The sequence below is a fragment of the Hibiscus syriacus genome, unplaced genomic scaffold (assembly GCF_006381635.1).
Source record: "Hibiscus syriacus cultivar Baekdansim isolate YM2019G1 unplaced genomic scaffold, ASM638163v2 tig00111754_pilon, whole genome shotgun sequence".
NCBI lineage: Eukaryota > Viridiplantae > Streptophyta > Magnoliopsida > Malvales > Malvaceae > Hibiscus > Hibiscus syriacus.
In genome coordinates this window covers 687,536-714,949 of record NW_024063169.1, presented here as the reverse complement: position 1 = coordinate 714,949, position 27,414 = coordinate 687,536, and the positions used below count along the sequence as shown (strand labels likewise).

The 27,414-nt window shown below is 34.5% G+C and overlaps 1 protein-coding gene and 1 pseudogene across 1 annotated transcript; both read left to right on the top strand.

Annotated features, from left to right (window-relative positions):
• The first annotated feature begins 6,534 nt into the window (after positions 1-6,534).
• LOC120169168 (disease resistance protein RFL1-like) lies at positions 6,535-7,596 on the top strand. The gene is made up of 2 exons (XM_039177380.1): positions 6,535-6,621; positions 6,821-7,596. Exon 2 carries the CDS (start codon positions 6,823-6,825, stop codon positions 7,594-7,596), a length of 774 nt encoding a protein of 257 aa, XP_039033311.1. The 5' UTR covers positions 6,535-6,621; positions 6,821-6,822.
• An 11,024-nt stretch (positions 7,597-18,620) lies between these two features.
• LOC120169131 lies at positions 18,621-27,181 on the top strand (annotated as a pseudogene).
• The last annotated feature ends 233 nt before the right edge of the window (positions 27,182-27,414 follow it).

Below are 27,414 nucleotides of genomic sequence, written 5' to 3'. Positions count from 1 at the left end.
TATATTTGTGATCCTCATTATATTACTTCCCTCGAAAAGATGTTGACGCCGATCTCAAAATGATGTCATTTTTGGAGCCTTATAACATTATTTATTCTTTTTACTTTCCATTTTTTCTAAATATCAATATGATAATCATTATCGACGATGATTGAAGATCATAATTTTTCTGTCTCAAATTTAAATTCGATGTCGATTTCACCTAAAAAAATCTCAAGTGACATAGAAATGGTTCAGTTACTTTTGGCTTCTCCATCATTGATGTTGCTTTTTCACCATTCTATCCGAGTAAAATTGAGATATGTTTTTCTTATCCTCCTTCCAGTTCTCACCATTGGAATTCGTTTGTGGTAGTCTCAATTAGGGTGTACATTTTTGATATCATATTATCCTATCCGAAATTTTGGATATCAACAGATTCGGACCATTAAAATTGTGATCCGTATCCGATCTAAAAAATAAGATATATAAATATCGAAATCCATATCCAAATTACATATCCTAATATGTCAAAAACCTTACTAGAAATAATTTATATAATAGTATACAAATACGAATGAAGTGAAAATATCTAAAAAAAATATCGTTAACAAACTATATATTAAAAATGAATACCCTAATTATAAAAATAAAAAATCAGATATTAAATTGTATATTAAATTAAATCAAACTATTATAACTTTTATACTATTCTGGGGCCAATTTTTTTCTTCTAATTTATATATGTATAACATGACCACAATCAAGTTTGATTTTTTATCATAGAGGTCATTGGTGCTGGGGACTGGAGAAGGTTGGAATTGTCGAGACTGTATAAATATTTTTTAAAGGCCCAATTTTTTTTAAATTTTCGAATAATTCAAAATAATTTTTTAATCCGTATTTAATTCAATTATCTAATTCTTTTTTTCTCGAGCGTCGTTATAAGATGAACCCGATATTGCATAGAGCCTACTCCATGGACATAGTAAGTGAACTGTCACACCCTGAAGTTGGGCATATTTTTCAGGGGCCAAATTGTATGATTCTCAAAATTTTATGGCAATTTTCAAAATTCCAGAAAGTTCAAGGACCCAAGCTCGAGATTGCCCTTCCTTTTAGTGAAAAAATGAAAAAAAAAGTTGTTAGTGGTTAATGTTAGTAAATAAATAAATAAATAAAAATTAGCGGTTAATGGTTAAATGTTAGTAATTATTGGTTAGTGTTAGAAATAATAGTAGAATCCGAACCATAATAATATGAATCATACCCTGAATTAGGTCTTCACAAGGTTCTATAATAATTCAAACAAATTAATAAAAATAAAAAATCAGTTAGGAGTTAGTAGAGTCTGGACCATGATAATGTGGATCATACCCGAATTGGGTCACCACAAGGTCGTAGAAACATTCGAATATTAATAAGCAATAATTATTAAAGAATCAATGATCAAAATAAAATAAAATAAAATCAGCAAGCTAACTTAAAATAAACAGAAAAGCATATGTGATGACTAAAATATAAACAACAAAAAATATAATGACATAATCAATGATCAAAATAAAATAAAATAAAATCAGCAAGCTAACTTAAAATAAACTAAAGTGTAAAAAGAAGGTAAAAATTGGAGGAGCTTCGGGTGATTAATCCACAAAATAGGTGACAAGAATATCAAAGGATGCTAAAACAAGGGGACTAGGTAGTTTTTATTGCCTGAGGCGGAGGTGGCGACACCAGCCTTTATGGTTAGTTGTTGGCCGCCGATCTTTTTCTTTCTTTTGTTATTCTAACTTTTTATTTGTTTGCTCTCTAGCAACAAGATCTGTGGTGGAGGCGGCCTCAACCTCGCAATTTCGGTGTTCGTCGCGTTTGTGTCCTTTCTTCGTCTATTAGTTGGATTTGAGAGAGTGGGTTTGTTTCAAAGTTATTTCCTCTCCTTCATCCTTAAGCTGTCCTGTGATTGCTTTGCCTAGATAGGTGTTCGCTGAAGTTCCTTTTAGATGATGTTCATTGCCCGTTATTGTGTTTGTTGTTTTGCATTGTGTGTTCCATGATGGCATTTCGACCGGTGGTGGAGAGGTGAGTACATCTGTATCAATGATGTGTTGAGTCCTAGGTTGCAGGAGGTAATCGCTTCAATTGTTGGTTTTGTGTTATGGTCGTGGAAGTGATGTGGCTGTCGTTTAATAGTGGATGTTATTTCTTTTGGAAGTTCTCCATTTTTATGAGGTTTTGTGCTTTCTTTGTTGGAGCTTTGGTTGATGGCGGAGCGTGACATGCAATCGCTGATGTTTTGGTGGATGCTTTTGGTTTCATTGTGGTTTGTGCATAATAAACTAGTCCTGAGTAAGGTGGTATGGGCACGTGTAGCTCTTGGCGTTGTGCCAGAGGAACATTTTTGGTATTGGCAGCTATATTGGTGTTTGCGGTTCTGTGTGTTTTGGTATAGGGGCAGCATGGCATGGGAGTTTTAGTGGAGCTAGGAGTGATGCATGTGGGGGGGCCTGGGTTTTTATTATTGTATCCGCATGTTTGCGTTTCTGCTTGAGGAGTGATAATGTTGCAGATTTGGAGACAACTTGTATGGGATAGTGGATTGTGAGGTGGAGCTGCGTTTTTAAGGGAATAAGCTTGATTCTCCATTTTTAATTCTGTTCGACATATTATCCAGGTAGGAGATTATTAGAGCAGTGGGCGAGGATTTTTTTGTAAAATATGCATGGTGGTTTGGTGCAATCCCAGCAGTCCAACCTGGATTTTCAAGATTGATATTTAGTGTGTATGCTCAATAGAATGAAGAAGATTTGAGGAGACAGAAGTCGAGGCAATTTGATAGTAGGGATGTGGCTGATCGTGGTTTGTTTGCGACAGATTGTGCTGTTGATCGGTCGGAGATTGATCTTTGTAGCGAGGGCAACGCTTTGCGTGGAAGGTTCGTGTTAGGGCAGAGCTTCTAGAGATCTTTTTCACTGTATTGCTATAGCCCTCGATGGATTCGAGTGTTTTAGAGTTGTTCGTAGTCTCGCTTCCTTACTGTTTGGTTGACGCTGTTTGGGCTCAGATCAAAAGTTTACAACCTTTGTTAGGCAAAAGTTTACAACCTTTGTTGATCGGTCCGAGATTGATCTTTGTAGCGAGGGCAACGCTTTGCGTGGAAGGTTCGTGTTAGGGCAGAGCTTCTAGAGATCTTTTTCACTGTATTGCTATAGCCCTCGATGGATTCGAGTGTTTTAGAGTTGTTCGTAGTCTCGCTTCCTTACTGTTTGGTTGACGATGTTCCATTTTAACTATTCGAATATTGGACACTTTTAGGTTTAATATTAGATTAAAATTAATTAGATTAATATTAGAACCTACATTTTAGGTTTATGCCTTTACGTTCTTTACTTTTAAATATTGGACACTTTTAGCAAGAGAAAGCCTTAATCTGCTCTTAGTTTAATTAGAGTTAATAATAAATTGTTAGATGATATCATGTTTTAAAACATAAGACAATGTTCACTTATTAGGGAGTCAAAAGTATATCTCCCACAAGTATGCTCAGGGGGTGATTACTGGTGATTTTCGAAATATTTCGACAACATTTTCAAAACTGCATCATGATTTCTAAAATATCGAAACAATGTCCGGTTATTAGGCACAATAGTTGATCTCCCGCATTCATGCTAGGGGGTGAAGACTATCGGCTTTAATAAACGAATACATTTTTTAACTTTGCATCTATGATGATTTTTTAAATTAGATAAAGTTCGAGCTCAAATATTATCAATTTTAAATATAGGGTAATCAACTAGGTACTAAATTTTGGGCCCTGTAGGGTACTAATCCTTCCCCACGCGTAACTAACTCCTGAACCTATTTTATGGTTTTTATAGACCCTAAAACTTGATATTTTGATAAAAATAATAGTAAAATGTTTTATTAAAATTATTTTTATTTATGGTGTTCTGATCGCACCTTAAAATGATTGGTGGTGACTCCTTACATTTCAAAACTTTTTCAAAAAAAACTCCTAATTCGTACTAGTGTTCTTCCCTACTGGGTGAAAAACAATGACGACACAATCGAGCACCCAAACCCCTCAATTGACCACATGTCCGCTCACATGCCCTCCCCTATAAACTCACGCACCTTGCAACACTGACAAATCAATGAAATTTCATTATGGTTATAAAGACAAGTAAATGCAAACAAATATCTCTAAAGTTTGACAGTATACTCAAATTTATCCCTATTGTTTTTTAGAGCATTTGACCCACAAAGTTTAATTTTGATTCAAAAAACTCCTTGTTGGATGGAAACCGTTAGTCAACTGATAGTCAACGCCTTCAGCTGACTAAACAAGCACATGTGGACACAAATGATTACATGGTGTGTCCACGTCACTAATATATGTTGACGTGAAATTGACACGTCAACCTTATTTTGTTTAAATAATTAATTTTAATGAGAATTTTGTACCAATAAGAGAGTGACACATGTCACTCTCATATTGGTGCATATTGGAAAGAATGAATAAAAGACTACTACTTGCGTGGAAGGGGACTCAAACCTGGGGCAAGGGCGTGAAATGGGATGACCCTTGCCACCAGGCCAAGCATGATACTTGGTTTTGTATTGAAACAAAACCTTATTTAACCCATAATAAATGTTCAGTTTAATTAAACAAAATGAAACACGCGTTTCAAATATCTCACAGGCATCTTAAAACCGATTTTCCCAAAATATTAGGGTTTAGAAACCCCAATATTTCAAATCATTTCTCCTCTCAAATTCATCATTTCCTTCAAGCAACATCCTCAAACCGATTACACAATCGTATATTTCTAAGGTGAGTTGATTTTTTTGAATTGAATCAGCATATATTAGTGACGTTCACACACCACATCATCATTTGTGTCCACATGTGCTTGCTTAGTCAGCTAGAGGCGTTGATCGTCAATTGACTAAAGGTTTCCATCCAACGGGGAGGCTTTTGAATCAAAATTAAACGTTGTGGGGTCAAATGTTCCAAAAAAAATAATAGGGGCAAATTTGCATATACTATCAAACGTTAGGGGTATTTGTTGCATTATGCCTTTTTTAATTATTTAGAATTAGGACTAAATTGACAAAGTGTATAAATAGTAAAGACTTAAATGTATACAAATTTTAAAAATACCACATCATATTTTTGTTTTAACGTAGAGGGACCAAAATAGAAATAATAAAAAAAGTTAAATAATAAAATTAAAAGTTTTTGTGGGGTTGTTTACTAAAATAACAACACCCTGATAGTTGGGTGGCTAACAATAAAATTTACCCTAAATTATTTTGACCTCGGATTAAATCATATTCGGAATATTTTAAAATTGGATTGGTTTAGATGATATCAATACCGCATCATGTAACATCAAATAGAAAAGGACAAGAAAGAACAATAAAATCGTAATTTTCAAATTAATTTTTTTTATTGTCCTCCCATTTCCAAGGTTGACTTAATTAATTAGAATCAATTCGTGTCACACATTTGATTTTGGTGGATGAGTCTCACAGTAAAGATTTTCTGTATATGCAATGATTCAAACTCGAAATTTTATTTAAGCGATATCAAACTGTTTATACCTTAACCAACCCCTGTTGGTCTAAATTAAACTTTAATTTGCCTTTCTTAGAATGATTGCACCTAACCAGCTTTATTGAATAAATAAGAAGAAAATGAAGAGAAAACACTGAGGTCACTGAGACTGGAATCAACATTTCCTTTGTGTAGTAGGTGAAACTTGCTTAAGTTTTGGTGAGCGGTATCATCGATTTAAATAGGGATTCGCTATCGGAATAACAATTCGTTATTCATATAGCGGCTATTATATAGCGGTAAAGGTATCGTTTGAAACATTTATTACTGCGATATCCGCAATAATAACCATTATTTCCATAATTGTAATAAACGTAAAGCGATAAAAAAAAGCGACTACAATTGCAGTAAATCCATGAATGGAATCCTATAATTAGCAAGCAAAGAACTTCATTAACTGGTTTTCTTCATTTCCGGAGCTTTTGTTTTTCCTCTGCGGTCATCATCTCTGAACAAGTTATTATTAAATATAATTTGGTTTTTTTTCCCTTAAAATTGACGTCGTTGCACCGAACCTAACATTGTTTTTTCTTCTTTTCTATTTGCAGTATAAAATTATTATTAAATATAAAGAGAAGAAAATGGATATGAAAACAATAAAGTCATTTGACCCAACCTTCATCATCTTCTCCCAGCGGGTATTTATTGACTACACTGCTCATGACATAAAACATTGAAAAACAATAAACAAAAAAAAAATACATTTCAAAATAAATTTAATTTAATAATAATTAAATAAACCCAAATAACAAATACCAATATCAGTAGCCTGTAGAGAAGAAAAGACGACAATAACCAATAAACTTGGAAATTTGTAATTACCTGTTGTGCTGTGTGCGTGTAACAGTGATTTGTTCTGCCAAGGGTGTGTGATTTCCTGGTTTGTTGTTGGTGAAAATGGCTTAAGTGTAGGTGATTCTAGCACAGGCAGTCAGGCTCTTTATAGCACCGTTTCTCATATTATCAGGAACGTTTCTTTGCTAGTTCTCTCCGGTCATCATCTCCGAACAAATTTGTCAGAAGAGGTATTTATTGAATTTTACATTTTTATTGTTCTTTCGAACCTCATTAACTGCAAGGAACATGATTCTTTTTCATTCTTTTTACTCCATGATCATTAACTTGATTTTTTTCATAAACTACAATTCCATGGCATATATCGTTTTTTACTCCATGTTCATTACTGTGTTGCCCAGTTTCTAACATATTGCTTGTGACTTGCAGCCATGGACTTTGTTCTGAATAAGATTAATAAGCACTTGGACAATCACATGATCTTTGATCAGCATATGAAGGACCTTAAAAGGAAATTAAAAGAATTGAATGGTACGAAGAAAGATACGGAATCTATAATGAGAAAAGAGCTGCAGCCAAGGAAGAAACTCAAGGCGGAAGTCCAGATATGGTTGGAAAATGTTGAAAGACTCAATGGCGAAGTGCAAGACCTTGATGACAGAATCGGTGAAAGTAGTGCTCTTACACGGGGATTTCACACAGAAGATGTGTCAAAGATTACAAAGGAAGTTGAAGAACTTATTATTCAACATGGTAAGTTTCATGGAGGTTTGGTGGTTGACAATCCTCAATGGATCGGACAAGTTTTATCGACAATAAGTTTATCAGGTGAAGCTGTAAAGGCCTGTGTTAAAGAGATTTGGCAGTGCTTGATGGATGATGGGGTTCGAAAGATTGGAGTTTGGGGCATGGGTGGCGTGGGGAAAACAAGCATGATGAAGGTTATAAACAACCAACTCTTAAAAGAGACGGGGAAATTTGAAATTGTGATTTGGATCACTGTATCCAAAGAGGTGAGTATTGTTAAACTGCAGAAAGACATTGCACGTAGAATTGGAGTAGAATTTTCTGGTGATGAAGATGAAACTACAAGGGCAGGGATGATCTTTGAAACATTGTCTCAGAAGGGTAGGTTTGTGATGATCTTGGATGACCTATGGGAGAAGGTTTCACTTGAGAGAATAGGAATTCTTGATCGTCGGTGAAACTCTGATAAATGGAAAGGAGGTTGGTGGATTGAAGAAACTGGAAATTCTTAAAGGGAGGTTTTACGACTGGCACAACTTAAATATGTATCTCCAAGCTTGTCATGGTCGAGAAGAGCCACGACAATACATAATCTCTGTGGGAGATGTACTATGGCATGCGGTGGGTAAAGAAGTAAGAAAAGACATTGTTGTATGTGGTGGTAATATTTACAGCTATCAGATTATGCTTCCACGTGGCATTAAGGGATTGCGTATCTGGGATTGCAACGTTGATTGTATTGAAGAATACCCTCTTTTCTCCAGGTTTATCCTCTCCTCAATTGGCTCCTTTTCATATCTTAAATTTCTTCATATGTATGATTGTGGGAATATGAGAAAGTTGTTCTCCCCAGACTGCGTGCCGCTGAATTTACAAGAGTTTAGAGTTATCAGGTGTGAGCAAGTGGAGGAAATAATAGCCTCAGAAGTGGAGGAAAGTAGGAACGGTTACCATGGAATTTCGTCTTCCACAATTAAGGATATTGAAGTTGTGTTCTCTACCGGAATTGAAGTGCATTTGTAGTGTGGAGCAGTAGTTGTTTGTGATTCTCTAGTAGAAATTGAAGTACTGAAATGTCCCAAGTTAAAAAGGATAGGTCTTAATCTTCCTCAACTTGATAATGTGCCACCATCTGCATCTGCATATGCACCTCCACCTTGTTGAGAACCTAAATGAGATCACGAATGGAGTACTTTCAAGACTTTGTCGTCTTCAATACTTGGTTGTCGGTGAAACTCTGATAAATGGAAAGGAGGTTGGTGGATTGAAGAAACTGGAAATTCTTAAAGGGAGGTTTTAAGACTAGCACAACTTAAATATGTATCTCCAAGCTTGTCATGGCCGAAAAGAGCCTCGTGAATACATAATCTCTGTGGGAGCAGTAGGATTTCCTATGTTTCTTAGGAGTGCAAGTAAAGAAATTGTTGTAAGATATTGTAACATCTATACCTACCAGATTGTGCTTCCACGTGACATTGAGGGATTGGATATTGGGTGTTGCAATGTTGGTTGCAGTGAAGAGTACCCGCTTTTCTCCAGGTTTATCCTCTTCTCAGTTTCCTCCTTTTCATCTCTTAGATCTATTGAAATTCATAATTGCAGAAATATGAAAAAGTTGTTCTCCCCCAACTGTGTGCCGTTAAATTTACAAAGGCTCAGTGTTGGTGGGTGTGAGCAATTGGAGAAAATAATAACATCAGAAGTTGAAATGGAGGAAAGAGGAATGGTTATCACGGAGTTTCATTATAACAAACAAGAAACTGGAAATGGAAGAATGCTTTCTTTCACTTGTATACAAAAGAAGATTACAAAGCTGTTTATATACATCTATAATATTAACTAACTAACCGTATTATAAAATAGAATAAAACGGCTAATTAATTACAGTTAATATATCCTAATACCCTTCCCTCAAGTTGGGACCACGATGCATGGGAGGCCGAAGAGTCTTTGTGAAAATATCAGCCAGCTGGTCCGAAGAGCAAACATGAAAAAGCTTCAAAAAACCAGCCTTCATTTTGTCCTTTACAAAATGACATTCAACCTCAATATGTTTTGTCCTTTCATGAATACTTGATTTGTTGCAAGATTAATTACGACCTGGTTATAACAATATAACCTTGCATGATCAACAACCAAATGAAATGAAGAGAGAGCAAAGAAACAAGCCAAACCAATTCACAAGTAGCCACGGTTATGGCTCGATATTCGACCTCGCAAAAAGATCGACTAACAAATGCATGTTTCTTTGATTTCCAAGACGCCAAACTATTTCCAAAGAAAGCAAAAAAAAAACCTGTAGTGGAACATCGTGTATTAGGCACGAGCTATAATCTGAATCAAAATATATACTTAATTGATCAGTGAACTGAACCGGAAAAAGTAAGCCAAGGTCAGGGAAATGTTTTATGTATGCCAAAAGATGCTTCAAAGCTGTCATGTGAGGCAAGCAAGGAGAAGAAACGAACTGGCTTAACAAATGCACAGTATGAACCGGTCTGGTATTAGTCAAGTACAACAAGCAACCTATCAATCAGCGATACTCTTGAAAATCAACTTGTAATTCTCCTTCATTTGCACTTAACTTCAAGGAAAGTAACATGGGTGATTCAACTGGTTTAGCACCCAAGCAGCTTGTATCCTCCAACAGTTGCAAGGTATATTTCCTTTGAGATAAAACAATACAAGAACTATTCCTAGCTATCACAAAGCCAAGAAAGTAACGCAAAGGTCCAAACTCCTTTAGTTTGAAATGTTGTTGTAAAAGACCTTGAATCTCATGAAACAATTGTAAGTATTTCCCAGCAAAAACAATATCATCTACATAGATAAGAAGAGCAACAAATCCATCTACATAGCCTCTTGTAAATAAAGAATGTTCAAAGGGAGACCGCAGAAAGCCAAGCTAAAGAACAACATTAGAAAAAGCAGTGAACCATTGCCTAGACGCTTACTTGAGTCCATAGATGGACTTGCGAAGTCTACAAACCATAGTAGATCCCTTAAGCTCGGGCTTGTATCCAGGATATAGTTTCATGAAGACCTCCTTATCTAAGATACCATTTAGAAAGGCATTATTAACATCCAATTGTAGCTAATGACACTTACGTGTTACAGCAAGAGAAAGTAATACTCGAAATGAAGTCATCTTTGCATCTGGTGAGCATGTATCCATGTAGTTGATCCCCTCAACTTGTGTAAAACCCTTAGCAACCAACTGGGCTTTATGACGATTAACCGAGCCATCAGATTTATACTTGACACGGTATACCCATTTGCAATTAACGACATTCTTTCCATCATGTAAAGGAACAATGGTCCCTGTGTCAAGAGTCTCCATAGCTCGAAGTTCATCATCCATAACACTTCTCCAAGTTGGAGACTTGACAACTTGATGATAAAAAGATGTGTTGAAAACATTTTGATATTTCGATATAACAAATTAAGTTAAATGAATTTTAAGATTTTCCAAAAAGATTTTCTAAGTATATTCGATATAATTATTTGAATATCAAAATATTACTCCAAATCTTTCAAATGTCATTTTTAATTCTTACTCAAGTGTAAAATTAAGTTTTAGTCTTAAAATAATTTTAAAACAATTTTACAAAATATTTCGAACCATTTCAAATCAAAAATTTCCAGATTGCTCAGAGGGAACCGATTCCCCCTGAATGGTTTGGCTCCGAGATTTCCAGTATGCTCAGAGGGAATCGATTCCCCCCCAGGGGGTACCGATTCCCCCCTGTGTAACAGTCGAAATATTTGAATTTTACACTTAGGGAACCGATTCCCCTCAAGGGGAACCAATTCCCCCCACGCTCCAAACTGTTTTATTAATTGATTTCACACTAAAACGGCTATATTATCTTCACTAATCATCCCCAACATTCAGAAGTGATTTAAGGTGTATTTAAGCAAGCTTAGAAGCCTTTGATCAACAAGAAATCATAAAGAAACAAGAGAGAAAGCATCAAACACCAAGTTTGTGCAAAACAAGCCAATTTTCCTTTCAATATTCATTTTGCTTTCAAGAACACCATTTGTGCTCATTTGTAATTATTTTTTAGTGTTCTTTTCTTGTTCTAGAATTGTGCAAACAATCTACCTTGTGAGGATTCCCTTGTAAGTTTGCAAAATTTGTATTATTCTCTTTGGGAGAGAGTGTTCTCAAGAATTTGGGGTATAATTCTTGAGGGTTTGTAAGGTTACTCTTTGTCCTCAAAAGAAAGACAAATTAGTGAATTTGTGGAAAATCCTTAGTGTGGATAGCTAAGGTAGTGGACGTAGACTTTGGTTGAGAAAGTCGAACCACTCTAAATCGCTGTGCAATTACTTTCAATTTTCTGCAAAAACTTCCACAAAATTTTTTAAATTGCCAATTCACCCCCTCTTGGCCGATTCCATCAATCGATTAACTCAACAATTGGCATCAGAGCCTAACTCATTTAAAGGTTTAATCGCCTCTTGAGTCGATTCGGGAAGAGTTACATCGATAATTAAAGTCATCAATGGCCACTACATCAAACTTCGACTCAGGTCTCGATTCGATGCCCGTCAACAAGCCTCATTTCTTCAATGGGGCTAACTATGCCTATTGGAAGAATATGATGATGTACTTCATTCAAGCAAGCGACATGGGAGCATGGAATGTCGTAGTAGAAGGATACATCAAGCCTCTCACTCATCCAAGATTGTGGAGTGAATGAGAGATAAAAATGTTCCAGCTCAACTCCAAAGCCATCCATATCATATTTTGTGCTCTTGGACCAGATGAATACGAGAGAGTTTCATCTTGTACAACCGCCAAAGAAATATGGGACAAACTTCAAGTCACTCATGAAGGTACCAATGAGGTAAAGAAATCTAAAATTAGTATTCTAACGCATAGCTATGAAAATTTCAGGATGAAACCAAATGACGATATCAAAGCTATAACGGATAGATTTTTAACGATTGTTAATGGTCTCAAATCATATGGAGAGATCATTTCAAATGAAAAGCTTGTGAGGAAGTTAGTCTACTCCCTCCCAAAAATCATGGCAATCAAAGAAAACGGCAATCATCGAGTCTAAGGACCTAACGTCCTTAACTATTGAAGAGCTAATCAGTTCACTTCTCACTCATGAAATGATGCTTGAAGATGAGGTGGACCTCGATAAGATTGAAGAGACACCAAAAGAGAAGGAGAATAAGAAAAACATTGGAGTTGCTCTCAAATCCAAAAAAGATGAGAGTGATTCGGATGAAGATGGCGATGATGAGGAAATGGCATTGTTTGCCAAACGGTTCAGAAAAATGATGAGACCTTACCGAGGGAGAAAATTCAAATGAAATGAAGGCCTAAAAAATGAACCAAAAGAGAAGGACCCGATCATTTGCTATGAATGCAAAAAGCCGGGGCATGTCAAATATGATTGCCCACAATTGAAGAGAAAGGGTCAATCAAAGAATAAGCACAAGGCTCATGTGGCTACATGGAGCGATGAAGAAGGTTCCGATGAAGAAGAACAAGAAGTAGCAAACTTGTGCTTGATGGCATTCGGGGAAGATTCTAAGGTAACCTCTAACTCATCTGATTTTGATGATTTATCCTATGATGAGCTATTAGAGGAATATAATGGGTTGGCTTTTTGGATTATGAGAAATTGTTTTTAAAATATAAAAATGATGTTTCAAAATTGAAAAATGAAAATAAACTCATATCCAAACCCAACAACGATCTTGAAAGTAAAATCAAAGATTTGCAAATCAAACTAGAAGAGTTTGAAAAGAAAAATTTGGATTTGCAAAATTTACTTTCAAAGGTCAATGATGATCATCAAAAGAAAATTGATGATCTTAAAGCTTCTTTTGATAAAGTTGGAACAAAACATTTTGAAAATGGAGCAAATTCAAAATCCAACTTTGTTAGAAAAAGTTTTAAAAACTACAATCATAGAGGTCCCCAAAGAACCTCTAATGGAAAAATCATTAGAAGTATATGGGTTCCTAAAAACCTCATTACTACTAAAGATAAAGATATCCTACACAAATGGATACCTAAGGGGACTAGGATTTTGGAAACTAATGAATATGGACCCAAAAGAATTTGGGTACCAAAAATTAGAAATTAATCTATGTCTGTAGGAAAAGGAGCATTGCTACAAGGCACGGGAAACAAATTCAAATTCATGGTAACTTGATAGTGGATGCTCAAGACACATGACCGGAGACAAAAGCCGGTTCATTGAGCTTAACGTCAAAAATGGAGGGGAAGTGACTTTTGGTAATGATTCAAAAGGTCACATTGAAGGTATTGGTACTATCGGTAATACCTCCTCCATACAAATTAAGAATGTTTTATATGTGAATGGATTAAATCATAATCTATTGAGTATTAGTCAATTTTTGTGATAAAGGATTCAATGTCATGTTTGATATTAATGGTTGTAAAGTCATTGACATTGCATCTAATCTGATTATGCTTGTTGGTCATAGAATAGAAAACATATACATGGTGCATTTAGATTCTATTGATATGACTAGTTTGTGCCTAGTTGCTAAGGATAAACATGATAGTTGGTTATGATATAGGAGACTAGGACATGATAGTATGAGTGTTTTGCAATGGCTAATTCAAGGTGATTTAGTTCGAGGGTTGCCTAAGCTTAAATTTGATAATGATAAAATCTGTGATGCTTGTTCTAAAGGAAAACAAAAGCGAGTCTCTTTTAAATCCATTAATGACGTATCAACTAGTAGAGTATTACAATTTATCCATATAGATCTTTTTGGCCAACTAGGACTACTAGCTTGGGTGGAAAACAATATGCATTTGTCTTGGTAGATGACTATTCTAGATATACGTGGGTTCTATTTTTAATTACTAAAGATGAAGCATTAGAATATTTCATCACATTTTAAAAAATAATCCAAAATGAAAAAGGTTACTCTATAACTAGTGTTAGGAGTGATCACGGCACTGAATTTGAAAATCTTGGATTTATTGAGTTTTGTAATTCTAATTGTATTAGCCATAATTTTTCAGCACCTAGAACCCCTCAACAAAATGGAGTTGTTGAGAGGAAAAATCAAACTTTAGAAGAAATGGCTAGAACCATGCTTTGTGAAAATAATTTGCCAAAATATTTTTGGGCGAAAGCCACAAATACCGCTTGTTATGTTATAAATCGAGTAATGATTAGGCCAATTTTAAAGAAAACTCCATATGAAATTTTCAAAAATAAAAAGCCTAACATTAGCTATTTTCATCCTTTTGGATGTAAATGTTTTGTTTTAAACAACGATAAAGAAAACCTTGGCAAATTTGATGCTAAAAGTGATGAAGGAATTTTTCTGGGTTATTCCTTAAATTCTAAAGCTTATCGAGTATTTAATAAAAGAACTTTAGTTGTAGAAGAGTCTATACATGTTGTTTTTTATGATAATCTCCTTCCGAGGAAGGATTCTTGTGTGAATGATGATGTAGGTATTATAAATACAAATGACGTTAGACATGACGTTGGAGAACCATCATAAAAGGAAGAAACGAAAAATGAGGAAACTCGTGATCCTCTTGAGAATCCAACCATTGAAGAAAGGGAAATATCTTATCCAAGAGAGTACAACTATGTCAAGGATGGTGAAATTATAGGTGATCCATCCAAAGGGGTAACAACTCGATCTTCTCTTAGAATATTTGTTAATTATGTTGCATTTATCTCATGCATAGAGCCTAAGAATATTAAAGAAGCATTAAATGATGAACATTGGATTATGGCTATGCAAGAAGAGTTAAATCAATTTGAGAGAAGTGAAGTATGGACATTAGTTGAAAGGCCTAGTAATAAATCTACTGTAGGTACTAGATGGGTATTTAGGAATAGCTTGATGAGAGTGGTAATATAGTGAGAAACAAGGCTAGACTGTTGCTCAAGGGTATACTCAAGAAGAGGGCATAGACTATGATGAAACATACGCTCCCGTAGCTAGGATGGAAGCAATTAGAATTTATTAGCATTGCATGTTTTCATGAATTTAAATTATATCAAATGGATGTTAAAAGTGCATTTTAAATGGTTTTATAAAAGAAGAAGTGTATGTGGAACAACCTCCATGTTTTGAAGATTCAAAATTTCCGGATCATGTTATTAAATTGACAAAAGCACTTTATGGTTTAAAACAAGCTCCTAGAGCTTGGTATGAAAGATTGTCAAAATTTTTAATTGAAAAATGTTTTTCAAAAGGGAAGGTTGACACTACATTGTTTTTAAAGCATAAAGGTAAAGATTTATTAGTAGTTCAAATTTATGTCGATGATATAATATTTGGTTCTACTAATAATGTTCTTTGCCAAGAATTTTCTAAGCTAATGCAAAGTGAATTCGAAATGAGCATGATGGGGGAGCTCTCATTTTTCTTGGGACTCCAAATCAAGCAAAGAAAATATGGCATCTTCATCAATCAAGCTAAGTACGTCAAAGATATGCTCAAGAAGTTTGGACTGGAAAATGGCAAACCTCATGACACTCCAATGAGTTCTTCAACAAAGCTTGACTTAGATGAAGGAGGTAAATGTGTAGATGTTAAATTCTATAGGTCTATGATTATATCTCTACTTTATCTAACTGCAAGTAGACCGGACATTATGTTTAGTGTTTACTTATGTGCTAGATTTCAATCATTCCCTAAGGAATCACATTTACTAGATGTTAAGAGAATCTTTAGATACCTTAAGGACACTTCTAGTTTAGGACTTTGGTATCCTAGAGACTCTAGCTTTAGCTTGCATGCCTTTTCTGCTGCGGATTATGGAGGATGCAAATTAGATAGGAAAAGCACATCCGGTACTTGCCAATTCCTTGGAAATATGTTGATTTCTTGGTTTTCAAAGAAACAAAATTGTGTTGCATTATCTACCACTGAAACCGAATACATTTTAGCTGGTAGTTGTTGTGCACAAGTTTTATGGATGAAACAACTTTGATTAGGAATTGAAGTTGGCACCATTCCTATCAAGTGTGACAATACTAGTGCTATTTGTCTCACTAAAAATCCCATCCAACACTCTAGAACTAAGCACATTGAAATAAGACATCACTTTAGAGGACCATGTCACTAAGGAAGATGTAGTTCTAGAATTGTTGATACTTGCACCAATTAGCGGATATCTTTACAAAACCTTTAGACAAGGAAAGATTTTGGACACTTAGGAGAGAATTAGGTTTGACCAACCTATCTTCACTTAGTGTTTAAAATAATTTTAGCACTTTTAAGAACAAATGAAAAATGCTTAGAATAGTAATTTTGATTTCATTATTTCTATTAGTTAGGGGAGTTATGATTCTTGATGAAAATTAACTTTGTTCAAATATAGTTTAAAGATTAATTTGATTGTTGAACATGATTAATTTTCAATATATGAGTTGCCAATACCAATAGAGAAAATTAATTTAGCATTTTGTGTGTTTAAAATCGGATTTAGTTTTGGTACAGAGGGAATCGATACCCCCATGAGGGAACTGATTCCCCTTTGAATGGAACCGATTCCCCCTGTAGGGGAATCGATACCCCAATGGGGTTTGATTTTAGCACGGGCAGAACCCAATATTTGCTCAAACCCTCTCTTCTTTCTTAAACGTTGTTCACTCTCTCTTCTCTCTAAATCTCATTTTTGCCAAAATCATCAAATGCAAGTCGGAATAGATCATCTTCAACTTCTAATCCTTGCAAACAACATCACATTCTCATAAAATCCAAATTTGAAGTAATATTCAAAATCCTCTATTTCATTGATTTTTGAACTTAGGACTAGTTTTGATTAGTTCTAAGATGAACATTACATCGGGCATTGGTTATATGATGATTTTACAACCAATTTCGTCAAAAACACTCAATTTTTCAAAACTATCTTTAAATTTCGAAATAAAAAAATCAAAAATTGTGTTAATTGATGTTTTTGATTCAATTATGTTTTCATAAAAACTATACATATTATGATTTTCAAACATTATTTTCCAAATAGTTTTTCAAAAAAATGCCCTCTAGGATTCGGTTTAGAGATTTGAGTTTTGGGTTTGATTATATTGCATACATGTGTTTAAATTTGCAGGTTACATATTCTATTCTGATTCTTAAATCATGTCAAATCCTAAACGACCAAGGACATTGTATAGTAGCAAGTCAAAATCGACCTCTTCCTCTAAAACAAATAACCCAAATATGACCATTATGAACTCTTGTTTCAACGTACCTGGTTGTGGACAAGATTTATACCATATGTACCATACTTGTTTTGAGTCATACAAATTTGGGAAGAGTGTATCCCTTCGATCCAAGCTATAGAAGATATGGACTTCCAATATCTTCCTACATCCTAGAAGTTTGATAAACTCTTTAAACTCAAACCTTTGGTTTATCATCAATTAGTCTGCATTTTTCTATTCCAATGTGGTATGTGTCCAAAACGAGCACCGATTTGAAACTATAGGAATTTGATCCTATCTTTTAGGACAATTCATTTTTATTGACTCCAGCACAATCGCTACCCATTTTGGACTAGATAACTCAGGTTTAATGAAAAAGAGACTGTGGATTCACCCTATAAGTCTATGGATAGTGAGAGTACCCTAAGAACTCATCGTGATAGATTCATTCATTATTTGATCTCTTGATGGTTTAGACCATCCGGAGGTAGGTACTCCTCCCTTAGAAACATAGATATATGGTGGATATATTGTATCCAACATAAAAAGAAGATTAATCTGCCACAGATCATCTTTAGTGAGTTTCCATAAACATTGTTCCTTCCAAGAATATAGAAACCTTGGTTTATGGTTGTCTCCTTAGTAATTTGTTTATCAATCTCGGTCTTTGGGTCAATGGGTTTATCGTCCCGAACTCAGAACTTTTAATTATGAAACATTTTGATGTTCATGGATGTTTTATTTTGGGTGTTTGAATTTGTTGGATAAGTGGATATTTGAACTTACATTCTTATATATTTGGTTTGATTTTCACTTTCATTTTGAGCTTAATGTTTTTGCATCATTTACATATTAGTATTATGACCAATTTTTGTCATTTCACATTGTTTATGAATATTGAATTATGGAACTAATGGCTAATCTTTCTCTTGATTATGATCTTAGCAGCTTACGCTATATTTAGTTATCAATTGGCTAAATGATTTCAAAAACCTTGTTTAAAATCTTTTAAAAGTCTTTTTGATTTAACAAAAAGGGGGAGAAATGTTTGTGTTTTTAAAAGGGAGAAGTGTTAGAAGTGTTAGAGTAAGGGGGAGTAATTTCAAAACTTGATTTCAAAATCTTAAAATTACTAAAATGTTTTGTTATATCAAAAAGGGGAAGATTGTTGAAAACATTTTGATATTTCGATATAACAAATTAAGTTAAATGAATTTTAAGATTTTTCAAAAAGATTTTCTAAGTATATTCGATATAATTATTCGAATATCAAAATATTACTCCAAATCTTTCAAATGTCATTTTTAATCCTTACTCAAGTGTAAAATTAAGTTTTAGTCTTAAAATAATTTCAAAACAATTTTACAAAATATTTTGAACCATTTCAAAGCCAAAATTTCCAGATTGCTCAGAGGGAACCGATTTACCCCCAAGGGGGTACCGATTCCCCCTGAATGGTTTGGCTCCGAGTTTTCCAGTATGCTCGGAGGGAACCGATTCCCCCCCAGGGGGTACCGATTCCCCCCTGTGTAACGGTCAAAATATTTGAATTTTACACTTAGGGAAACGATTCCCCTTAAGGGGTACCGATTCCCCCCACGCTCCAAACTGTTTTATTAATTGATTTCACACTAAAACAGCTATATTATCTTCACTAATCATCCCCAATGTTCAGAAGTGATTCAAGGTGTATTTAAGCAAGCTTAGAAGCCTTTGATCAACAAGAAATCATAGAGAAACAAGAGAGAAAGCATCAAACACCAAGTTTGTACAAAACAAGCCAATTTTCCTTTCAATAATCATTTTGCTTTCAAGAACACCATTTGTGATAATTTGTAATTATTTTTTAGTGTTCTTTTCTTGTTCTAGAATTGTGAAAAACAATCTACCTTGTGAGGATTTCCTTGTAAGTTTGCAAAATTTGTATTATTCTCTTTGGGAGAGAGTGTTCTCAAGAATTTGGGGTATAATTATTGAGGGTTTGTAAGGTTACTCTTTGTCCTCAAAAGAAAGACAAATTAGTGAATTTGTGGAAAATCCTTAGTGTGGATAGCTAAGGTAGTGGACGTAGACTTTGGTTGAGAAAGTCGAACAACTCTAAATCGTTGTGCAATTACTTTTAATTTTCTGCAAAAGCTTCCACAAAATTTTTTAAATTGTCAATTCACCCCCTTCTTGGCCGATTCCATCAATCGATTAACTCAACAAGATGGCTCAACAGTGGATGAGATATTGGCAACAAAAACCCCATACTCAGTTGAAAGTCTCGAAGAAGATACAAAATTTTCAATAATATATAAACATTCAAAAGAATCATTGTTACAATAATATTGCTGAAGATATTATGGCTTCTGAATAATGAGGGAAAAACATCGAACTGACACTGAAACAACAATATCAACATGCAGTGAAGCATCATCATTCGAGCCAGCAGGTTCCTCTAAAACAGACCCAGGAGAAAGCTGTTGAATGAATATGGAACCATCATGTTCAACCTCGAATGCATGTGAAGGATCAACCATGTCATGTACAACTTTTGGCAAGCAAAAATCCTAAAAAATATCAACAAAATGATTAGAAAAATTTACATTTTGAAAAGGAAACAAGCCTTCATGAAAAACCATGTTGCGGGAAACAATGATTTTCTGACTTTGTAACACATATACACGATACTCCTTTACACCTAGAGGATATCCAAGAAAAACATCAGGCAGAGCACGATCCGAAAACTTATCTTGTTGGGAATTCAATGTAGAAACAAAACAAAGACATCTAAAGGCTCGTAATTGATAATAATATGGTAAATGACCATGCAAAACTTCATAAGGATATTTATTGTTCAACACAGGCGATGGAAGTCTATTAATTAAGTAAGTGGCAGTGAATAAATCACCCCAAAACTTAATTGACACTTTTGATTGAAAATACAAAGCACGAGCAACAACCAATAAATATTGATGTTTCCTTTCGACCATAAAGTTTTGTTGAGGTGTTTCCACACATGAGAACTGATGAACCATACCCAAGCTACCAAACAACTCAGTGAACTTTAATTCAAGGGCATTATCAGACCTAAAAACCTTTATATCAAGCTCAAATTGTTTCTTTATCATGAATATAAAAGCATGTATGATTGTACTGACATCGGATTTGTGCTGCAGCAAATAAACCCAGGTGGATCTCGAAAAATTATCAACCAAAGTAAGAAATGAAGTCTAACCAGAATAAGTTTTGTGCTTATAAGGTCCCCATATATCACAATGAGTTAATTCAAAAAGTCATGTGGTATAAGAACAAGAAACATGAAATGATAATCTTTGTTGCTTGGCCAATAGGAAAATTTGACAAGGATCTCACATTTTTACATTGTTTAGAGACAAAACATCTTTAAGAAGATACATAACATAAGAACTAGGATGACCCAACTTATTATGACAATCACTAAACAAATCACTAGAAACATTATTACATGAAATATTGGATTTGAAAGAAGACATTTGTAGCAAGTAAAGTCCTTGAATCAACTCACCCTTCCCAATCACTCGATGAAGGCCCTGAATTAAACAATTTGTTTTGCAAAACAACACATTTAGATAAGAAGATTTCAACAATGCATTAACTGAAAGAAAATTGAAGCGAAAATCTTGAACAAACAACACATCATATAAAACAAGATCATAAGAAAACCGAACTATGCCTGCAAAACTAACTGGAATAGTGGATCCATATGGCAAGGTGACTGAACAACTTGTTATGGGAAATAAAGATTCAAATAGAGTCTTTGAATAACATATATGCCTTGAAGCCCCAGAATATAAAATCCAGTAATCAGATGCCCCAACACATGAACCATTTATGTGTGACATAATATTACCATGCATGATAGTATTAATTGAAGTGGTAGGAATATCCAAAGAAGATGCAGTTTGTAACTGAGAAGTAAGCATGGCAATCAATTGCTGACATTGCTCGGGAGTAAAAGCTTCAGTAAATATAGAAGAACCTTTATGAGAAACCACAGAGTTGGTGTGAGCCACTTGGGTACCTTTACCACGAGAAGAATTCGAAGAAGACCAATTCTTGGAATTATAACCAGAAAGATAGCCAATCAACTTATAACACTTGTCCTTTGTGTGAGCAAGAATTTTACAATGACTACACAAGGGTATGTTCTTGCCACTACCAATGCCAGAATTAGCCTAACAACAAAGGTAGGCTCAGAAATAGGATGAACAGGTTGCACAGTTCATTGATTCTCTTCTTGAACAACCAAAGAAAACACCTTTGAAATGGGAGAAAAGGGATCCATTAAAAGAATCTTCCCCCTGATATGAGCATAAAACTCATTCAACCCCATTAAAAATTGAATAAATTGTTCTTGCTGTTGTTCAGCAATCATATGTCGTACTCCTCTACAAGTTCACTGAAGACAACTACATAACTGTCGAATCGAAAATAATTCATCCCAAACAATCTTTAATTGAGTGTAGTAATTACTTACTGACATTTGATATTGCACGAGCTCACACAATTGCTTCATTAAATGAAACAATCGTGGCCCATTTGACTGATGGAAATGATCAACCAAATCTTTCTACATTTCAGTTGCAGTTGTATGATACATCAAACTCGCAACAATGTCTTTGGAAATTAAATTGAGAAGCCAAGAATTGACCAAATTGTTAGCTCCTATCCAAGCGTTGAACTGATTTACCATGGACGAATCAAGAGATGGAATGAAACCAACAATGAAACCAAGTTTATTCTCGACAGAGAGGGCAAGCATCATCGATCTTTTCCAACTATGAAAGTTATCATTGGAAAGCAGTTGGCTCACCAATATCATACCAATATTATCAGATTGATGCAAATAATAGGGATTTGCTCCATTATCGAAACTATCATTCAAGGAATTATCCATGATGAAGCGTAAAAAAAAATCAAACTTCAGATACCATATAACAAACAAGAAACTGGAAATGGAAGAATGCTTTTTTTCACTTGTATACAAAAGAAGATTACAAAGTTGTTTATATACGGCTATAATATTAATTAACTAACCCGTATTATAAAACAGAATAAAACGACTAACTAATTACAGTTAATGTATCCTAATATTCATCTTCCACAATTGAGCCTATTGATCTTGTGGGATCCACCGGAATTAAAGAAGGATGGGTCTTAATCTTCCCAAATTTGATAATGTCCCACCATCTGCGTCTGCAAATCTTTCTCATTCAATTTAGATATCATCAAAGGAGTGGTGGGAATCATTGGAATGGGATGGTCCCCTACCCAAGTCTCTTTTCGACCCCTTCGTGAGGACATGGTAAAAGGTACAGGGAGGATCAAACGGAGCAGTTGAGTTTGTAACATTGGCAGTGTTTTTATTTTCTTATTTAAGCGAAGCTTAATTTGATGAATTCTAACTCTATTAATTATTTATATTTGACTCGATCGTTCCTCATTTTATTATTTAATTACAAGAGTATTATATGTTCAAAATTTTTCTTAATCATTGACAATACGCGCAACCCTGTAGGAGCAATTAGTTGAACCCAATACCTCAAAAAAAATATTTGATATAAGTCATTAATCGTTAATATAAAGGATTTTGAAGACAAAATTCTTTTAGAGGGGAGTATTAGCAATTATCAATGGAACAATATATCGATCTTCTTTATTCTTTCGAAATACCATTCTCCACCAACATATCAATAAACAATTTTTGAGTGACTTATCCTTGACGAGACTTTTGATAACTCAGGAGATTTACCTGAACAAATATATTAATGGGTTCAATTTTTTAATAATCTGGTGATTACAAGTAGTATCTGTCTAGATATTTCTTAGCCTATATTGACAACGTGCACACTCATTACAGATGCAACTGTTTGAATCCAAATTCTCTAAGAAAAAATATTTTATTTAACACTAAGACCCATCATGAGTTCTCAAGATTAACTTCAATGTTCGTTTTACGAGGACCTTATAGAGTCAGGGGATGCAACAATATGTTAAGAACCAATGATTTAGCATCCTTTAAATAATGAAATTTGTGTGTTTAACCTTGTTTTTATTGAGCTAAAATCATAAGCGATTTTGAAGTTGAAATGCTGAATCGATTATAAAAACTTTGATTCTTTATTGAAACTTGGTGAGTTATCATGAAATTATTACTCATAAAAAAAAAGGGAAAAACAACGTGCCAAACATATTTTTAATTATTAGTTATAGTGAACAAAACAACCTATTCTTATCTCTCCTTGTTGAACAATTCCTAGAATGAAGCATCATTTTCTGATATAAAGTACACAGTCTCTTCCCACTAGGGCAGTAAACGAGTCTAGATGATTTGAATATTGTTGAACTCTACATGATTTGAAAAGTGTAAATTTGTGCTCAATTTAACTCGAAATTCATATGTTAAATTATCAAGCTCGATCGAACTCAAAATAAAAATTGAAACTCAATTTAATTAAAGAGTTGATCAAACTTTAACTGAATTAATTTCGAGAAACTCGCAATTTATCTTGTCTCATTTACAGTCTTATACCGGATTGGTTTCGAGAAAAGAAAGGAGCAGACCCCCTTTCTTGCTGAGTTGATTGCTGTTTTCTAAAGTCTTAAATGGAATTGTCCCCGGGCTATTATATTTGGAATCTTGGACCCTTTGCCAGAAATGGAGACACCCAATAGTTATTGTGCACACTTCCCACACTGTAGGCATGTTTAACGAAAATACTGATTAAATTATTTGACGAATTTTATATCATATTTTGTGTGGTATTTTATACTTATCGTTAAATTATTTATAATAAATTATTTTAAAAAATATATTTTTATAATTTTAAAATTATTTAATAATGTAATAAATATTTTTAATGATGTCTCTAACATTGTCATTGCTTTCAACATTGACTCATCAGCATAATGTTTTAAGCATTGACTCGATAACATAATGTAAATGGATATTTGATCTACAAAATAACTAAAACGATTGAGATTGATCAATAACTATTCATTCATGAGAAACCAAAATATTACAACTGTTGGCAATTTAAAAATTAGGGTTTTAGGGTAAAACAATCCCCATAATCATTTTCTAGTAGTAATGACTATAAGGAAAGCGAATTAAAAATTTAGTAACTTTAACGTAATTTTGAAAATTCAATTATCAAAATGAAAGTATACTAAAAATTCAAAGACTATCGGTGTAGTTTACCCTAGTATAATAACATAAATATCTAACCTCAATTTATGTCAAATCAGTAAAAGATGAATATAAAATCGACATCACCACAACTTGTTGGTCTAGTTGGATGAGACACTAAATCTCTTAAGTAAATTGAATTCAAATTTTGACATTTGCGAATGAATAAGTTGGATTAGGAGGACCGTCTCGTCTCTGTAGTATTCGATTCGAATTAATCAATTAATAATCGAATATTATTAATTATACCAAAAAGCTGCATCATCATAATACCAAACATAGTCTCATCATAATACCAACTAGTCTGTCTCTTGCTTTGTTGAATTGGGGTATTTGAGCTGTTGAAGATGACATACCAATTTCTCTCGATTAAATCATTGGAAAGAGCGCGTTTACACACTTCATTTAGAAAGTGGGGCAAGTTTGGGCTCTGTGATTTATGGTTTCTAGCCTCCCCCAATCCAGTCTAGTTCGATTAGTTTTTTAAATATTTTAATATATATTTTTTTTATTTTTATATATATTTATATTATATGAATATTAAATAATTAAAATTATATAAAAGGTTAAAAGTAAAAAATAAATTACAAATTTGGTTACTGACTTTAACTCTATCTTATTATTTACTGTATTTTAGATCTTTCAATTTTCTCACTGAACTAATACATTGAATTTTTTTACTCAATGTTTTTCTTACTAATGACGTTATAATGGGTGGTTACTGTACAAACATCTCAGATAATTAAAAAAACTTTTATCTCATTGAACTCATCAACCTCATAAATTAAATATAATATTATCTTCTTATAAATTCATGATTGATAAATCGTGTCTGTAAGTACGTACATCATCGATAACTACCTTATAATTGCTGCGAACTATTAAAATGGAAACTTTTATCTTTTGCTCAATCAGCTTTAATTTTCCTCAATGAAACTATAAACTATCATTTGCAATGTGAAAAGTTCACATCTCTACTTCTAGTTACCTGTCATCTCTCATGAATGGGATGCTTTTAAAAGAAACCTACATATATGTTTCCCTATAATTTAGAAGAAGGAATTAAACCATTTCCCAAAGCTTTGCAATTAATGGCATTAGTTCAGTTTTTTTTGAAGTTTTCTGCCTCTCGTTTGCTTTCTGTTTCTATACTGCTCGAGAAACAAAGATGGGAGTCCAGGAGTCCGATTGTTGGGATGATGCCGGCGCTGCTCCTCAACGTTCATCGGATTCACGATTGGTGTACCGAGATTCTCGAGAGATGCCACTGCACTTTCCTTTTCAAGGCCCTTGGTCTGCTAACATGAACCTGATGCTGACCTGCAACCCTGCCACATTCACCACGTTATGAGCTCCAACTTTGCCAACTTCCCCAAAGGATCTGAGTTCAAACAGTTGTTCGACATACTGGAGACGGTATTTTCAACTCCGACATGGATCTGTGGAAAAACAGAGGACGGTTGCTCAAGGATCATGACTCACCGATTTCATAATTTTTTGTCGAGGACTTCCCATTATAAGGTGGCACACTCTCGTTCCTGTTATGGACCATTTTGCCAAACGAGGTCTAGTGGCAAACTTGGAAGATATATTCCAAAGGTTCACGTTCGATTCTACATGCATCTTGGTTACTGGCCATGACCCTAGATCCCTCTCCGTCGAATTCCCGGAAGTTCTTTTCACCAAGGCCCTGGATGATGCCGAGAAGCGATATTTTATCGGCATGTCAGGCCACCATGGTTTATTAAGTTGCAGAGGTGGCTGAACATGGACAAGAACGGAAATATGGAAAGGCGTGGCATGTTCTTGATGATATAATAGCCGAATATATATGGCAAGAGGAAAGATTGAACCGAGGGTCGAATTCGACATCAGAAATCGTCGAAGAAGGCGTGGATCTATTAACATCGTACATACCGAAGAGAAGTCATAGGTTTAGAATGTGACGATAATTCTTGAGAGACACCATTTTGAGTATGATGCTGCGGGAGGGACACCACAAGCTCTGCTCTTACTTGGTTCATTTGGCTGGTTTCCCGTCACCCGATAGTCGAAAACAAGATCATAGAAGAGCTTCAATCGAAAATAACCGAAGAAGAAACCGGAAAGAAGCGATTGTTCAAGGCTGAGGAAGTAAAGAATTTGGCTTATCTACATGGAGCATTATGTGAGGCCTTGAGGTTATATCCACCGCTTCCTTTTCAGCACAAGGAACCACTCAACCAGACTTCTTCCTAGTGGCATGCGGTTCATCCAAATATGAAAATCTTGTTCAACAGTATTCAATGGGAAGGATGAAGTCGATCTGGGGGAAGATTGCTGAATTCAAGCCTGAGAGATGGATTGACGAGCGGGGAGGTATTAACATGAGCCATCGTTCTTCTTCTTTTTCAATGCAGGGCCACGGACATGTTTTAGGGAAGGAAGTTGCTTTTGTTCAGATGAAATCCGTGGCATCGGCTATAGTTTACAATTATCGTATCTGTGTATCGGATGAAACTCCAGTTGTTCCGGCTGTATCCATCATCTTGCACACCAAGGATGGACTGATGGCTAAGATATCCACTAGATGGGACTAAATGCTTGGCAGCCTGATCGAAAGTTGAAAGACTGTTATTATTATTATCATTATTATTATTATTATTATTATAATCATCGTCGCCTCGTGGTCGTCTGAAATCTGGGATTGTTAATTTCAAATTTAGTTTTTATTATCTGGGCTTCTAATTTCGTGTATTTTTGTCTTTACGTTTCAGTTTAGGATAAAAAGGCTCATAGCGTTTGACTAAATATTTACTTTAGCCCTTGTCTTTTTTTTTGGAAAGCATTTTGGTCTCAACATTTTACTTCAAGGCAAAATTTCTTAATTTGAAACG

Coding starts and splice junctions, on each gene's coding strand:
- LOC120169168 (XM_039177380.1), top strand. CDS start 6,823: ATGGACTTTGTTCTGAATAAGATTAATAAGCACTTGGACAATCACATG.